Source organism: Microcaecilia unicolor, chromosome 4 (genome assembly GCF_901765095.1).
Source record: "Microcaecilia unicolor chromosome 4, aMicUni1.1, whole genome shotgun sequence".
Lineage (NCBI taxonomy): Eukaryota > Metazoa > Chordata > Amphibia > Gymnophiona > Siphonopidae > Microcaecilia > Microcaecilia unicolor.
Window position 1 is genome coordinate 209,521,706 of NC_044034.1, and position 17,356 is coordinate 209,539,061.

The following is a 17,356-nucleotide window of genomic DNA, read 5'->3' on the forward strand; positions in this document are numbered from 1 at the left end:
TATTAGAAATGCATATTCCTCTTTTTTTTCTTCTTTATTTGGCTCAGAAACTAGTAACTCTTTATCAGAAGTGCAAACCTTTCTGAACAAACTTAACATTAACGTCTAAGGATCAATCTGATCTAGGGAAACCCATTGATGGAAAAGAAGTGGCATTGGTTATTAAATCCCTTTCTTCTAACAAAGCTCTCGGACCAGATGGTCTCACTTCTGAATTTTATAAACATTTCAAAGTATTTATATCCAGAAAAACAATAACATTTTGCAGAAGCAAATGTTATACTAATTCCTAAACCCAGCAGAGATACGACAAAAGTAGGTAACTACAGACCCATTTCTTTACTTAACATTAGTTATAAAATTCTTTTTAAATTATTGGCATCATGACTAAACAAAAAGCTTGGAACCTTAATAGCAGAAAACCAAGTAGGTTTTATGCAAGGGAGATTTATTGGTGATAATGTAAGACCTTTTTTATGATTTAAATAATATAGCCAGAAGCCAAAAATATCCTATGATTGCCCTCTCACTTGTTGCAGAAAAGGCATTTGACCGTATTGAATGGTCATACATTTTTGAAGCTATAGATTGGTTTAACGTGAATTCCGAGTTCAAACAATGAATTAAAATTCTTTACATCCAGAATTTCAAATAACAATACTTTGACAAATCCAATTTACCTTGGTCGTGGTACTAGACAAGGATGTCTATTATCCCCATTATTATTTAACTTAGTGTTGGAACCCCTTATACCGATTTGTGAAAATTCCAACATTAAAGGTATTAAATCCAATTCACTGGAAACAGAGGAGTTCTTTTACTAAGCTGCAGTAAAAGTGGCCTGTGGTATTGTGGGTTCATGTTTTTCACACACACTGGGCCATTATTTACTGCATCTGGTGCAAAAAGGCTTTTTTAAATAGGGGCAGTAAATGGCTCTGTGCTAAAATTAAAAGTAGCTAATGGCTATTTACTGCCTGAGCCCTTACCCCCCCCCCCCCACCACCAATCGAGGTAGCAGTAAGGGCTTACATGCTACATGTGTGGTAATCATGCAGTGTGTGCCAGTGTGGCTGTGCTGCTGATTACTGCTGGTAATGCCCCCCCCCCCCCCCCCCACGGTAGAAAATGGAAAAATATATTTTACCATGGGAATCAGCGTTGGATATATCATGGAAGTTATGGCAACAACTAAATATTTGGTCATTAAATCAACACCTATTTGGATAGGCTTTTCTTTCATTTGAAGATTTAGGGCCCTGTTTACAAAGTCACGCTAGCAACTGGTGGTGCGATACTGCCGACACAGCCCATTCGCTTTGAATGGGTTGTGTTGGCAATGCCACGCAGCAGCCGCTAGTGCAGCTTTGTAAACAGGGGAGATTAATTAGTAAATATGACCTTCCTCCCAACCAAATGTTTCAATGGTTACAGTTAGCACACACTATCAAAAAAAGTAATATCGATCAAACTTCTTTATCAAAATCATCTGATTTATATGATTTCTGTGTTTCTATATTTCCCAAAGGTAAATTAATGTCAGCATTTTATAAAGTTCTGAACCTATTCCATTTTTCACATTCTACAGGTATCCAAGATGTTTTGGTTAAGGACCTGGACAAACAACTTGATAATATTGATTGGTCTCATTTGTAACTCAAAGTAAAGAGACCAATTTGGACCCTATGAAAAAATTTAAAGCTTTCTCTCCCCTAACAACTCATGTTGGCATTGTACCAAATCTGAAGGTACATTAACCCATATGATATATTTATGTCTAATGATTAAGTTGTTCTGGATGCAAATTTGGAAATACATCCAAGCTATATTCACTGTCAAACCAAGCTCTCAGTTGATATAATAATTTTATATTTGGCACATCCATAATTAGATGTGCAGGAAGCAGATCTCAAACGTTTTGCTATTCTAATCTCCATTGCCCTACAAAAAAATGCAAACATGTTAGATGCCACATTCTGGTGGAACACAGTATGTATGATACCTAAATTTGAATTAAAATCTGCTGAAAAAAGAAAAACCCTACAGGCCACTGACAATTCCTACATGCTTGCAGATTGGCTTAAAGGTGCCTGGAAGAACAGCAATCAATGTTCCCCTGTTTGTTCAGTCTAGAATTGCCAACTGACTCCAGATGTTCAGGACAAGTTAATCCAGTCCTGCTTTTTCCCCACTGACTGCACAGTTTCGTATTTTTGTTTTCTTAGGGAAGTCAATAGAAACACAGAATTACAAGTCTGTGGAGACAGTGGGGTAAAAGCAGGACTGGATTAACCGGTCCTGAAAATCTGGAGCCAGTTAGCAACCCTAGTACTTTCTTCATATCTTGGGGCCTAGCAGGATAACTGCTATACTTTGGGGGCCAAAAGATGTGTATGGGAAAATAATCTCTGCACAATCTGATCTCTTTTTCCTCTTCAGGATCCATTCCGGGCTTTCCATCCAGATTATCAGTTTGTGCAAAAGTTTCTCAAGCCTCTACTGATTGGAGAACTTGCACCGGAGGAACCTAGCCAGGATCGAGACAAAAATGTAAGTACCACCTAAGCCCCAGCAGAAGGTGCATAGTGCAGTACTGCTTTATAGCTCTATATCCATCCATTCATCTCAGCCTTCTCATCTGTCTCCTGTTTGACATTACGTTCTTGGCTGAGTTTTACAGGTGCACTGAAAAATGATTCTGAGCACTCCCAAAACACGCGTCTACACTACTTTTCAGTGCACCTTTGTAAAAGGGCCCCTTGCTTTCTTTAAGCATGAGACTTATATGGCCAGAAATCATTAGGATGAGGGAAAGGAGGGAAGAGGGTGTAAAAGGTTTAGATGGATTTGTGGGCACTTGTGTATGATTTGTGTTTTATTTATACTCTCTATACTGCCTTGCCAGGGATATCAAAATGGTTTACAAAGTTTAATTGAACTAAAAGAGATATGTAAAACAATAAAACAATTTTAAAAACACAATATATATGAACTCCTATAATCAGATAGGAAAGATTTAACAAAAAATACAACTGACAAAGACAAAGACACAGGTGTTGTCCATGGTCCACTGAAACCACAGGAGCCTCTACATAGGCTATACTAAAGAAATGAGCTTTAAGAGCGGCTGCAAATTTCAATCAGCATGATTCTGCACAAAGTTCATGGGGCAAAGAATTCCACAAATAAAGGTTAAAAAAAAAAGCAAACTGACATGTAGAATCAAGATGTACCTGTGATATCACTGGAAGGAAAAGGAGGAGTTCGCAGAATGAAAGGAGATGAAGGGATGGCCTGTAGGGAACTAATAGAGATGACAAATATAAAGGAATGCCCTTAAATAGGGCACTATGAGTGAGCAGAACGTCTGACTTACAGCAACACGGTAGCTCACTAACAAACAATGAAAACGTTGCAGAAGAGGGGAGGCATCGTCTGACAGATGTGCTTGACATAGCACTCTAATAGTTCCTGCTTGGAACAAGGTATTACATATGTGACATGACAATGGCATGAATCATTGGCCTTTGAGCTTGTTCGGTGAGAAATGATTGCACTGACCAAAACTGGCATAAGGCAAAAGAGCAGCATTTGACAACTGATGAGATATGAGAATAAAATTGCAGCTGATAATATAGAAACATAGTAGATGATGGTAGATAAATACCTGTACGGTCCATCCAGTCTGCCCAACAAGATAAACTTGTTACATATGGTATGTGATACTTCATATGTATACCTGATCTTGATTTGTCCTTGCCATTTTCAGGGCATAGACCGTAGAAGTCTGCCTGGCACTGTCCTAAAATGTCTGAAGTTGTCATCGAAGCCCCTGAAAAGCTCCACTTCAGCCCATCCAAGTCTATTCAACCACGATAAGGGCGCAGACTGTAGAAGTCTGCCCAGCACTGGCTTTGTTCTCCAGCTTCTGAAGCTGAATCTGTCCAGCCAAAATCAGAGCACAGACCATGGAAGTCTGCTCAGTACTAGCCTTGTTTCCCAACTATCAGTATTGCTATTGTTGCTTTTCTTTGAACCGCTTCAAGTCTTTTTACAACCTTAGCAAGATACGGGCTCCAAAACTGAACACAGTATAGTGGGGCCTCACCAACGATTTGTATAGGAGTATCAACACCTCTTTTCTTCTGCTTTTGCTCTTATATCAAACCATATTGTGTGATATCACTATTACCTAGGTGGGCACCCACACAAACATTGCAAACACTTCCTTCATGTATGAGTACTAGATCCAGCATTGACCCTTCCCTCGTGAATTCCATCATAAATGAGCAGGGCCGTGCCTAGGGTCTCCGGCGCCCCCCTGCAGTTGGCCTCTCCAGCGCCCCCCCTCCCCCCCCGAAAACGAGCGCTACACTACTAGCGCTCTTCTCCCCAGATCCATTTTTTTGTTTAAATTTACCTCTCCGGCGCTTGCAGCGTAGGCAGCGTTAATGAGAAGGAGGCGGCGCTCCCCCGCCCCGACGTGTCTTGCCTTCGCTGTGTCCCGCCTTCTTCTGACGTCAGAAATGACGTCAGAAGAAGGCGGAACCGAGCGAAGGGAAGACACGTCGGGGCGGCCGGGGGAGCGCCGCCTCCTTCTCACTTACGCTGCCGCGCGCCGGAGAGGTAAATTTAAACCAAAAAAAAAAGGATCTGGGGAGAAGAGGGCGAGGTAAGCATGGTGCGGCGGGGCGCCCCCCAGAGGATGGCGCCCTCCTGCCATGCTTACCTCGCTTACCGCATCGGCACGGCCCTGTAAATGAGCACTCCTAAATATCTGAACGAGTCAACCAACTAAATAGGAGAATCTAACAGAGAAGGAGCAAGTAACGGTCTCAGGGGCCCGATCAGTAAACTAAATTGCTACAGATTTTGAAGGGTTCAATACCAAAAGACTTTCAGCCAATCAAGAAGAAATACTGTAAAGCCAAGTCTGTATGTTAGAAATATGAGAAGCGACTAGGAAAGGGATGGTAAATAAGACCGCAAATGCCATAATGCCTCTATGGTGCAACCTCTCCTTGAGTATTGCATTCAGTTCTGGTTGCCGTATCTCAAAAAAGATATAGCGGAATTAGAAAAGGTTCAAAGAAGAGCAACCAAAATTATAAACAGGATGGAACTCCTCTTATATGAAGAAAGGTTAAAAAGGTTAGGGCTGTTCATCTTAGAAAAGAGATGGCTGAGGGGAGATATGACTGAGGTCTATAAAATCCTGAGTGGAGTAAAATGAATAGAAGTGAATCGATTTCTTACTCTAAAAAAAGTACAAAGAGTAGGGTACACTCAATGAAATTACATGGAAATACTTTTAAAACAAATAGGAGGAAATATTTATTCACTCAACGAATAGTTAAGCTCTGGAACTCTTTGTTGGAGGATGTAGTAACAGCAGTTAACATATCTGGATTTAAAAGAGGTTTGGACAAGATCCTGGAGGAAAAGTCTATAGTCTGCTATTGAGACAGATGGGATTGCCCTGGGATTTGGTAGCATAGAATGTTGCTACTATGTGGGGTTTTGCCAGGTACTTATGACCTGGATTGGTCTCTGCTGGAAACAGGTTACTGGGCTAGATGGGCATTGATCTGACCCAGTATTGCTACTCTTATGTTCTTATAGTGAAAATCAATGTAATCTGCATAGTAATAAGCACTAATACCTAGCATTTGAATTATAATAGCTAAAGGCCCAAAAAATATATTAAAAAGACTAGTAAAAGAGGCCCGTTTCCGACAGAAATAAAATGGGCGCTAGCAAGGTTCCTCGCCCCCCTCCCTACCTCACTCCATCCCTCCCTCTCTCTCTCTCTCTCTCTCCTCTCAGTTCCAGCCCCCCTCCCTCCGAGTTCCATGCCCCCCTACCTCCCTCCCTCCCTCCCTCTCCTCCGAGTTCCAGGCACCCCTCCCCTTCGAGTTCCAGGACCCCCCCTTCGAGTTCCAGGACCCCCTTTTCTCCGAGTTCCACGCCCCCCCCTGTCCTCCGAGTTCCAGACCCCCGCGCTTCCCTCCCTCTCTCTCTCTCTCCCCGCCGAGTGCAAGCATGAGCTGTCCTCCGGCAGCCCTCGCCTTCCTAAGTGCCGACTGTAATTTAAATATTCTTACCTCAGGGTCCGGTGTCAGCAGTGAAGGCGAGCGGCGCTTCAGACTGCCTTCCCATCTGTCTCAGCTCTGCCTCTGGTCCCGCCCTCATTTCCTGTTTCCGGAAGGGTAGGGGCGTGGAACTCAGAGGGGGGGTGTGGAACTCGGAGGGGAGGGAGGGAGGGGACGTCTGGCAACTCGAAAGGGAGGGGGGGTCCTACAACTGGAAGGGGAGGGGGGCCTGTAACTCGGAGGGGAGGAGAGGGAGGGAGGGGGGCATGGAACTCAGAGGGGAGGGGGATGGAACTCGGAGGAGAGGGGGGAGGAGGAGAGGGGGGCCTGGAACTCGGAGGGAGGACAGGGGGGAGGGAGGGAGGGGGGCTATTCTCTATTCACCTCCAACGTTCTGTGGCTGGCTGGTGCTGGCTTCCCTTCCCTCTCACTGATCCACCCTCTGACGTCATCGCCAGGGCGGACCAATGGGAAGTGTGTTACGAACCCAGGCATCCAGACGGCGGTGCAAATTATTATATAGGAAGTGGGGAGAGTACTCAGGGACCCCACATGACAATTGCATTGAAAAGAATGAATTTTGAAAGAAAACCAGAAAAGAATGCTTTGCAAGAAATGATGAAAACCACATTAGATAAACCAGTACTTGAGCTACTAAAAGCTGGTGGTCAACCAGATCAAAAGTGGCTGTAAAGTCAAGGAATACCACCAGAGCTGCTTTTCCTTGGTTAAATGCTTTGTGGACATCATTCAGAACTGCAGTGATGTCTGTTCCCATACTATGACCAGTCCAAAAACTCAATTGACTTGGATGTAGTACCATATGTTTCTCGATATATTTGGAAAACTGCTGGAATACAAACAGTTCCAGTACAAGTAGTTTTGATAGATAAACCAGGTTAGAATCAGGATTATAGTTCACAAAACTTGAAGTATCTACACCTGTCTTTTCTAAAGTGGATGCACCAAAGCTAGCTTCCACATCTCTGAGATAACAGTGGAGGAGAGGCTGGCATTGAATATTTGTACAATATAAGAAAATAGACCTTAATCTCAGTAAACTCTAAAATAACTATTTTTGTCAGAGATCTACTGATGGGGAAGGCCACAGACATGTTATCTTTGAGGAATCCTCGGAGTGGTGAATGTGAGAGAAGCGTACAGATTGTTGATGTTTTTTAATTCAAGACTGGGTGAAGCTGTGGTTATATCTGCAAGATCTTCTGCCCTCCGCTTTCTTTTTTTTTTTTTACTGTTTTCTTCTTTCATGCCCCCTAGATGTTTGTATGAAGATTTTTCTAACATTTCTTTCTGAGCTCCAAATATTCTATTACATTCATTTATTATTCAAGCTCTTTAGATCAGTGACTGGATATAGAAACATCAGCTTTCCCCCCCCCCCCCCCCCCCCCCCCCCCCATTATTCATGGACCCATGGAAGGGCTATGATAAATTGTCCCATTTGCATTATGAAAGGCTTGACTTCTGTAGGACCTGAGCAAATGTAGATAATAGCTGAGATGATCCATCATATCCTAAATATACTTATGAGGGGGGTGGGGGAGGGCAAAGAACAGTCTGGCTTTCTAGAACACTGCTTGCTCTATGTATTAAGAATTGTCAGTCTTACTACAGGGGCCATGTTTAAAACTCTCAGGATAAAGGAAACTGTGTCTATAGGGATATCAGATGCCCAGAGACTCAGTGTGTTTGCTAGAGAGCCATGCTGCATGTAGCAATTGTTTACCCATGAAATGCTCAAGTGTCCTATCTGGTAATGAAACATTACTGTAAATCTTTTTCAATTGCAGATAAGAGTCACATTGACACAGACATTACCCACAATCCTGAACAAGGGTACTGCAGTCCTTATCCCAGCTCTGCCAACAACCACTATTTCAACACTGCCTTCCTTTTGAGACAGTTTATAAGAAAAGAGCACACCTGAAGCATAGCTCTAAAGATAGGATTGGTGACCTGCTTGGCTATGAGTCCGTGTGTGATCTGTGTGGCTATCTTTCATGCTATACTTCAAACAGGTCACATGCAGACTCAGAGAATGGGTGACTTGCTTGACTACCTTAAATGTTATGCCCCAGGTAGGTGTTCCTGAAGGCAGACATGCCAAAACAGTAGCCATTGTCAGGATTAGGATAAGGACAGCAGCTACCTGGCTTGTGTATGGAGATCATGGTTGTTGGGGTGGGGGGGGGGGGGGGGGGGTATCAGTTTTTAAATCATTTCCAAGAATACACTTGATACAGAAAAAGAAGGAAACACACTCCATATTTTACTCCTGAAAAAGAGAAAACAAAATAACAATAAAGTTCACAAGGAAAAACTAAGCACACAATAAGGAGAGGGGACAAGGCACAATTCCAGGAAAGAGTTTACTATTAACATAAATAGGAAAAAAAAGATGGAAGTCAAATGTCAAGCAAACATTTAAATACTACTGAGTGGATGTTACAGGTCTGGACGTTGATGGAGAAGGAGAAGCAGCACATTTAGGGGGAAATTCTATACATAGCGCCAAAAGGATCTGCGCTGAGTCCTTATTCTAAAAAGGGTGCTCCACCTTTATAAAACAGGGGCTCAGAGAGCAAGTTGCGCTTAACTGTGCGAAAGGGATTTATGCCTCAAAGAAGCTACTTCTATCCCATGCCCAAAGTTAGGTGTAGATGGCCATTTTTTCCAAGCTCATGCCTAACTTCCTGGACTGCCCCTGGCCCACATATGCCCCTCCCTTTAGCATACCCCTTTCTGAGATGCACATGAGAACAATTGAGTGTGGTTATTAGAGGCGCACGAATCTTAGATCTGTGCATAATCTCTTATTAGTGTCAATTAAGTGCCTAATTTATTGTCAGTTAAGCACTAATTGATTATTATGCCAATTGAAACAATCCATGTGAGTAGAGATCTCAGATCTGTGCAGAAATTCTGTCGTCCAGCTCTGGGTGACCTATTTAGAATCCAAGGGATAGAGTCTAAGAAAGTGGTTGGGTAACCAGGATCAAAGAAAACGTATTTCACGTGGAGATCATGTTTGCATATTTAGTACATTTTTTTTTATTTGTAATTTTTTTTTATAGTTGTGCCTAATGGGAGACAGTTAGGTTTTCAAAATACCTACAATAAATATGCATGCCCTACCTCCATTGTATGCCAATTTATCTCATGCATATTCATTGTGGGTATCCTGAAAACCTGACTGGCAAGGTGTGTCTTGAGGACTGGGTTGAGAACCCCTGTTCCAGAGTAAACCAAATTAGGTGTATCAGGTGGTCAAAGCCTCTATAATGAGCTTGCTGAGCCTTTGGCCCTCTAAAGTCCTATAGATGCCATCCCCCTCACAGGACTGGCATTAGGGAATGGCAACCTGGGCAATTGCCCAAGGTCCTCTTGTCACAGGGGGCTCCAAGCCTGCTTCCATCTGAAGGTCCAATAGTAACAAGGGAAAAAATGTTCCACCAATAATATAAAAGCAAAAAGGAGTAGTAATAACATGACAAACACAGCAAAGCACTATAGTTCTCACAAATCAATACATAGCATAACCTAAAGGAAGGTTTTGGGGCCCCCTCTTTAGTTTCTCCTCTGGGCCCCAGCATGTCTTATTGTGTATAGCAAGTGTTCTTTGTTAGAAAGATCAACTATTCTTTCTTTCTTTCTTTGCCCTGTAGGCAGTTTTGCTTGTTTAGGGATTGGCAGTATCCTTGTCTGTGTTATTTGTTCATTATCATATTCTAAACAAAAAGTCTAGTACCTTTATCCAAAGGTGCAGGATTGGGGAGTGGATCTTCTCACTCCCCAGAAGAAGTTGGTTGCAAGAGGTTTTGACTCCTTTAGAAGTAGCATTGCCAACTATCAAATGCTATTTTGAGGATCATTTTGCAGTTTCTGTGGCTGGAGTGAGAGACTTGACTTCATACCTTACTAAAATGCATTGGAATGGGTGGAACCACGTGACACCGTACTAGGGAACAGATATCCTGTAGCTCCAATATGGACCCCTATTATTTCAATTTTTAACTTTTATGGGACCCTGTGGTCATGTGGTCATTTAGGGTACTTTTTTGTGACTTAGTCGTTATTAAAACAGGTCCAGCTCAAAATATCTTAGTTTTAGTTCTGTACATTTTTGTTTGTTCCATTATGGCAGAAAAATGTCCTAGTGTTAAGAACGCCCAAATCCCACCCTTAACACACCCCAAAATGCCCGCTTGTGATTTGAATGCATTGCAGACAAACAGCATAGAAAAACGTTTAGAAAATGGATTTTGAAAATAGCGATTTGAACGTTTTGCAAAGCAAAACATCCAGATGTCAATTTATACCACTTTTTAAACGTTTTTCTCTTTCAAAAGTGAGCCCCAAAATGTGGCAATGGTATAATGACTTAAAACTTGGAAGGCCTAGAAGATGAAACCCACTTAATATTAAGATCATTGGAATTCCAGAATCTGTTAAGGATGGTTACCTATTTTCCACCTACTGTCTCTCTCCTCTCACTCCAGTTTATATACTAATTATATAAACTGCCCTGAAGGCCTTTCCATGAGTTGGTATATCCAACAACTAAGAAACTTGAAACATCAAAAGACTGTGTGAAAACTGTTTATTCAGATGGGGTTATCTGAAAAAAGGATCCCTCAGACTGGGCAGACAATTGCAAAAGATTCCCGTACAACATTTACAAGAGAGTCTGCCAAATGTAAACTGAATGCGTAAGCCCCTCCACATACAGAGGGAGCAGTGATTTTTAGAAAGCTGCATGTGGGAAAATCACCTTCAGGTGTAAAGAGCCTCAATCCCATTATCAGCAGCTCTCTTGAGGCCACAACCCCTTCCCCCAATGCAGGACTCCCTCATAGCATGTGCCCCCCCCCCCCCATCCATGTGGCCACAACTCCCCATCACACGGCAACTTTGCTTAAAACAGCCCCCTAGCAGACCACCACACCTCCCAATCCTCACCCCAGCCTTATTGGGAGGTCCCTGGTGTCTAGTAGTCCAGGAACAATGCCAACTCACTCCCAACATGATGATCGTGGGTCTTAAAATAGCCACTAAAACTCATAGCAGTAATATTAATTCTCTTTCTTACCTCTCTTGTCCCTCAGGAGATTGATCTTAATCAGGGCCAATATAAGGGTATTAGGCAGTCTTGGTGAAACTTCAGCTTAGCACCCCATTCCCTCTCATCAATTAACTTTGAGGCCATAGGTGTCTTTCTCCTCACCTGACATTTTAATGGTTAAGATCCACAATTATGGCCAACCCAAAAGCACCCCGAAGCCACTTGTACCAGGGTAAGTGAACAATCTGAAAGATCAGGGCCTATTGTTTTCCTTTGACTGCAACTGCACTGTACCCCCCCCCCCCCCCCCCATGCATCCATTGAGGGTTGCATTTTCATCCCCCATGTGTCCTCTACACTCTGCATTTCAACTTCCTGCACATTCTATTCACAGATTAGTGTCTCTCAGAATTGCTACCCAGCTACGGTTACAGGATGTTGCACTACCTGAGGGATTTCACACCAAGCAAAGATATGAAAGAGAGACCATGCTAGTCCTGGGTGCCATGAACTGGCTGATGCAATAACTGTTTAACTAGAAAGGGCAAATCAGGTGATTAAAGGCCACTAGTGTTGTTTCATGGCCCAGGTAGGGGCACATGGGCTTCTAACATTATAAAATACTTCTGCTTTAACACTACAGGCGCAGCAGATTGAAGATTTCCGAGCTCTTCGGAAGACGGCAGAGGACATGGCTTTGTTCAATGGAGACCCTGTGTTTTTCTCTCTCTACCTGGGTCATATTCTGCTATTGGAAGTCCTAGCTTGGTTCACCCTTTGGTATTTTGGCACTGGCTTGATCTCCACTATGATAACCATAATTCTCCTTACAACTTCCCAGGTAAGCATCACCTTCTTCCTTCACAAGTTATCTTCTCTGTTCAGGCACGAGCTCTCACAAAATAACCCTAAGGGGCTGGTGGCTCAAGAAACACCAAAAGCTTGCTTTGGAAGACTATCATTTGTCCAGGTGACTTCACCTGTACAATCGTAATAACTAACTACCTGTGTCTCAGTGATGACACATCATGTCCCTTTCATACGCTTATGGGCTGATGATCAGAAGCAAACACATGTTCTAGAACCATTAGTGCCAGACGTGTCCACGTTTGTCTGCGCCCCAGGATCAGAGCAGGCACTGCTTCTGCTGCAAACCCTACGCCAGCTCAGATCTGGCGTTAGGGTTTGCCAGCAAGGAAGGAATAGGGGAGACCAACAGAAGAGGTTTGACAGGTCCAGGATTTTCTCCTGGACCATCTAAGCCCGCCTCCCTCAAGAACTAAAAAGACCCCGGTGGTCCTGTGGGACTGCTAGCCCACACTCCTAATGTAACCCTGAGGGGTTAATATTTATTTTTAAATAAATAAATCTTACCTGGACTCCCAGGTTGCTGTTTTGGCCATTACTGGCCATGCTGACTGTTCCTGGGGAGAGCTGGGCACTTCGTTGGCCAGGATACATCAGGTGTTCAATCTGAGTCTCTGTTGCCTTAGCAACAGCTTCTCTGTCAGTTGCTGAGGCCCAGATGATCAAAAGCAAACGCCGGCGCTACCACCCCATGATTAGAGCCCTTGAGCACGTGAAACAACGCGCTCGAGGACTCTTTGCGCAAGTAGCATGCAAATGCATGCTAAATAGGGCATTAGGTATTCCTCCCCAATGATCAGTGGCCAGCGCGCCAAAATTTGGGTCGCTGGCCGCGGCAAACCCTACGCTAGCTGGCGTTAGGGTTTGCTGATCATTGGGGAGGAATGGTGAGCCCTGTCCAGCATGCAGTTGCATGCTGGCAGGCCCCCGTTCCCCCCCCCCCCCCAAATCAAACCTGTCACCTGCCAACAGGGGGCTGGAGGTCCGGTGGACCTCCGGTCCCCCCCGACGATCCCACCCCCCAGGTTCAGGGAGGCCTGGAGATCCAGTGGGTCTCCAGCCCCCCAATCCCCAGAAAATGTCAAGTGGCCGCCAGCCAAACCCTCTCCCACCCAGTGAGCAACGGGGGGGGGGGGGGGGGCTGGAGGATAAGTACTAGTGGTAGTAGTAGTAGTAAGGACAACCCCCCTCCTGGCCCCCCTACCTTTAGTTGGAGGAGGGACACAGCCTGCCTCCCTCCTCTTCCTTCTGTTGACACCGCCGCAAAATGGCGGCACCCAGCCCTGCCCATTGCATCCTGGGATGCACTGGGCGGGGCTACAGACCATGTAAGGGAATTGCTCCCTTAGATGGATTGTAGCCCTGCCCAGCGCATCCCAGGATGCAATGAGCGGGGCTGGGTGCCACCATTTTGCGGCGGCGTCAACAGAAGGAAGAGGAGGGAGGCAGGCTGCGTCCTTCCTCCAACTAAAGGTAGGGGGGCCAGGAGGGGGGTTGTCCTTACTACTACTACTACTTATCCTCACGCTGGACCACCAGGGATCGGTTGGACAACACTGGGGGGGGGGAGTTGGGGTGGGCTGGAGGTCCACCGGACCTCCCTCCCCCCCCGGTCGCTCGCTGGGTGGGAGAGGGTTTGGCCAACGGCCACTTGACATTTTCTGGGGGTTTGGGGGGCTGAAGACCCACCAGATCTCCAGGCCTCCCTGAACATGGGGGGGATCGTCGGGGGGACCGGAGGTCCGCCGGACCTCCAGCTCACGCTGCTCGGGGCAGGGGTAGACAGGGCCTGGTGGTCCCATGGACCTCCAGCCCTGTTGATCATGAGGATTTGACAGGTTTGAGCTTTTGACAGCCCCAACCTGTCAAACAAGTGCGGGAGGATTGTGCAGAGCGCATGCTCGGCACAATTCGCCCACACTTCTACCCCATGATTAGAGATAATTGCGCTGCTTAAATTTGCATGCATTATCTCTGATCATCGGTGCGGTAAAGCCCCGCGCTTTTCCAGTGCTATTTTTAGAGCGCTGTTTTGAACAGTGTGGGGCTTTTGATCATGAGGGTGTGAGAGAGGGTAGGAGCAGCTGAAGAGAGAGGGCATATGTTGAGAGTGTTTGTGGTAGGGGGAAAGGAGTAAGCAGTTAGGAAGTAGTTGAAGGGAAATGTTGGGTATTAAACAGGGAAACAGTGATCCTGTGATCAGTGTGGTACTCACACTGGTAACAGACAGCAGTTCTAAAAGAGTTTGTATGGATTTGGCTGATGTGCATGGCAGAGTGGGAAAAAGATGATGTAAAGCATTATTAAAGGTGGTCTTGCTGGTTAGGGGGGGGGGGGTGAGATTGAATTACTGGAGTGTGGGTGACTTGGAGATTTTTGGTGAAAGGAGTGAAAGTTTGTGAGGGAAGAGGTAAGAGTGCTAGGGTGTGGGTAAAGTGTCAGCGTGACAGCTTCTGTGTGTTCTTTTTGCCCACCTTAGTACAGAGAAATAAGTGTAAAGCAGTAGGCCTGGAAGAAAGGGAATATTTTAATTAATTTTGTTTTAATTAGTATAATTGGCCACAATGTTTTAATAATCCCTTAACGTCACTTATTGGAGTTATGAACAGTGATAGGGAGATAGGGTTTTCCTTCAAATTTGGTTTAATTAAGGGAGGTTTAGGAAGAAGACTATGAGAAAGAGGAAGTTGCAAAGCACTATCTGGAAGCTCCTTTGGGCCACCACGCAAGAAAGAATTCTGCATTTCTTTATTCACCTGGACAGCTACATGTTCTGTTACAGCTAAGTAATGGCGTGCAAGAAATGTTAAGCTGCTATACTCACCTAATCATTGCTTGATTTTCTAAGGTGAACTCTATGAATACCCCCCCCCCCCCACACACACACACACACACACACAAAGAATCAAATTCTTATGATCAGCAAGAAAGTTACAAGTTTATAAAGAAAATGGACCAGTATTTTTAGCATTGGGGGTAGGGGCTAGTGGACTCACTAGACCACTGGGATCTTTTTAGTGTTTGGGGGTGGGGAACCTCCAGGCCTTGTTTTTTGGGGGGAGGGGCAGGCTTAGGTTTGACAGGTCTTGGAGAAAATCCCATACCTGTCAAACCTCTTCTGCTGTTTGACAGGTCCGGGCTTTTTTTTTTTTTGACAGCCCGGGCCTGTCAAACAACTTCTGCGGGAGGATTGTGCCTTGGGCACATGCCCAGGCACAATTCTCCCACAGAAGTACCCCTATGATCAGAGCTAATAGTGCCCCTAAATTTGCATGCTATTAGCTCTGATCATAGGTGCGTTAGTCTTCCGTGCTGTTCCGGCGCTGATTTTAGAGCACTGTTTTGAACAGCGCGGGGCTTCTGATCATCTGCTTATAGGTCATCACCAGTGGTGTGCTGGAGCCGGCTCGCACTGGCTTGCAAGAGCCGCTTGTTAACTTTGCTCGGCTCTTGCGAGTCGGTTGTTGAAACCCGCGAGCTGGCTGTCCTTCCTCCCTCTTCCCTCACATCACCGCCCTGACGAATTCTTCGGGGCAGGCAGTCTTGCCTGCCCGCTGCAAGTGCTGACTCTCCCCCGCTGGCGCTGCAGGTTCACGCTTTAAAAATGGCCGCCGAGACTTCCAGAGGCGGGCTCGCGAGACTTCGCCCATGTAAGTCTCGGTGGCCATTTTGAAGCGCGAACCGGCAGCGCCAGCGGGGGACTGAGTCAGTGCTTGCAGCAGGCAGGCAAGACTGCCTGCCCCAAAGAATTAAAGGAGTCAGATTGGTGACGAGAGGGAGGAAGGAGAATTCTATTAACAACTCGGGAGGGGGTGGCAGGGGAGAGAACTAGGCAGTCGCTGGGCATGGGTGGATCATGGAGGGGAGAGAAGGGTCATCGCTGGGCATGGGTGGATCATGGAGGGGAGAGAAGGGTCGTCGCTGGGTATGAGTGGATGGAGGGCAGGGGAGAGGAGGGTCACTGCTGGATTGGGTGGATGGAGGGCAGGGGAAAGGAGGGTCACTGGGTATGAGTGCATGGAGGGCAGGGGAGAGAAGGGTCGCTGGGTATATAGGTGCATGCAGGGCAGGGGAGAGGAGGGTCACCGGACATGGGTGGATGGAGGGCAGGGGAGAGGAGGGTTGCTGGACATGAGTGGATGGAGGGCAGGGGAGAGGAGGGTCGCTGGACATGGGTGGATGGAGGGCAGGGGAGAGGAGGGGAGAGAGAAGAAATGCTGGACATGGATGGAGGGGAGGGAAGAGTGAGGAAGGAGATGAGATGAGGGAAAAGGAAGAGAGGAGAAAAACTGCATATGGATGAAGAAAATAGGCAGAAGTTGAGGACCAGAAATGAAGAAGAAAGGAAAGAAATAAATGGAAAGGAAGCCCTGGAAACGGAGTTAAGAGGACAGATAGCAGCAGAATCGGATACTGGGCCAGCATGATCAGAAAAACAGTCACCAGACAACAAAGCTAGAAAAAAAATCATTTTATTTTCATTATAGTGTTTGGAAATGTTCACTTTGAGAATCGGGTGCTCAACATTAAAAGTTTATATTTATTTACTTATTTATGGCATTTTATCCCACATTAAACATGAATTAGATTGGAACCTGGGATCATTTAATTTTTTTTTTCCTGGAGAGAGTAATGCATTGCCGGCCCCCCCCCCCCCCCCCCCCCCCCGGCTATAGCCAGCTCTGCAATTTTGGGGCGGCGCAGAGGTGGACGGGGGGGGTGCAAGGGTGGACGGGGGGCGGGGGGCGCAGAGGTGGACCGGGGAGAGAGCCTGTTGTTAAAAATTTACCAGCACACCACTGGTCATCACCTAGGGTTGCTGCTTCTGAAGGGCAGCAAACAACAGCTGCAGTCTAAAGGAAACCATTGGAAGAGATTTTGGATTTTGCTTTTGCCTTTGTCAGCAGTAGTTCAAGGTGAATTACATTCAGATATAGAAGGCTTACAATCTAACTTTGTGTCTGAGGCAATGACAGATTTAGGAGCCAATGCTCAAAACCTAAAGCCAGCGTGAAAGGTGATTAGTGCCGCAGTAGCATGCATGTAAATATGCACAGAATGTTCACAGGGCTCTAGCGCAGGTATCAATGTACGTGCGCTGCAAATTGTATTAAAATGTGTTGAAATGGATGTTAATGAGGTTACACAGTATTCCCTCCCAATGTTCAAACAACAGCACAGAAAAAAATGCTGGGCTTAACGGTGAAAACTTACCGGCAGCTCGGGGGTGGTGTTGAAGATTTTGAGGAAAGGATTTCTTCTGAACTTCTGACATTGCACTGCCGGTTTTCTGTTGTTTTGGAATCAAAAGGAA

General features: G+C 45.5%; 1 protein-coding gene across 2 annotated transcripts in view; it reads left to right on the forward strand.

Moving 5' to 3' along the window:
* The window catches only part of FADS2 (fatty acid desaturase 2), a 119,688-nt gene that overhangs the window by 45,582 nt on the left and 56,750 nt on the right, over positions 1-17,356 (forward strand). For both annotated transcript variants that reach the window (XM_030201183.1, XM_030201184.1), the window contains exons 2-3: positions 2,440-2,550; positions 11,819-12,016. In XM_030201183.1, the coding sequence (XP_030057043.1) occupies positions 2,440-2,550; positions 11,819-12,016 (309 nt within the window). The remainder of the gene's footprint in view (positions 1-2,439; positions 2,551-11,818; positions 12,017-17,356) is intronic.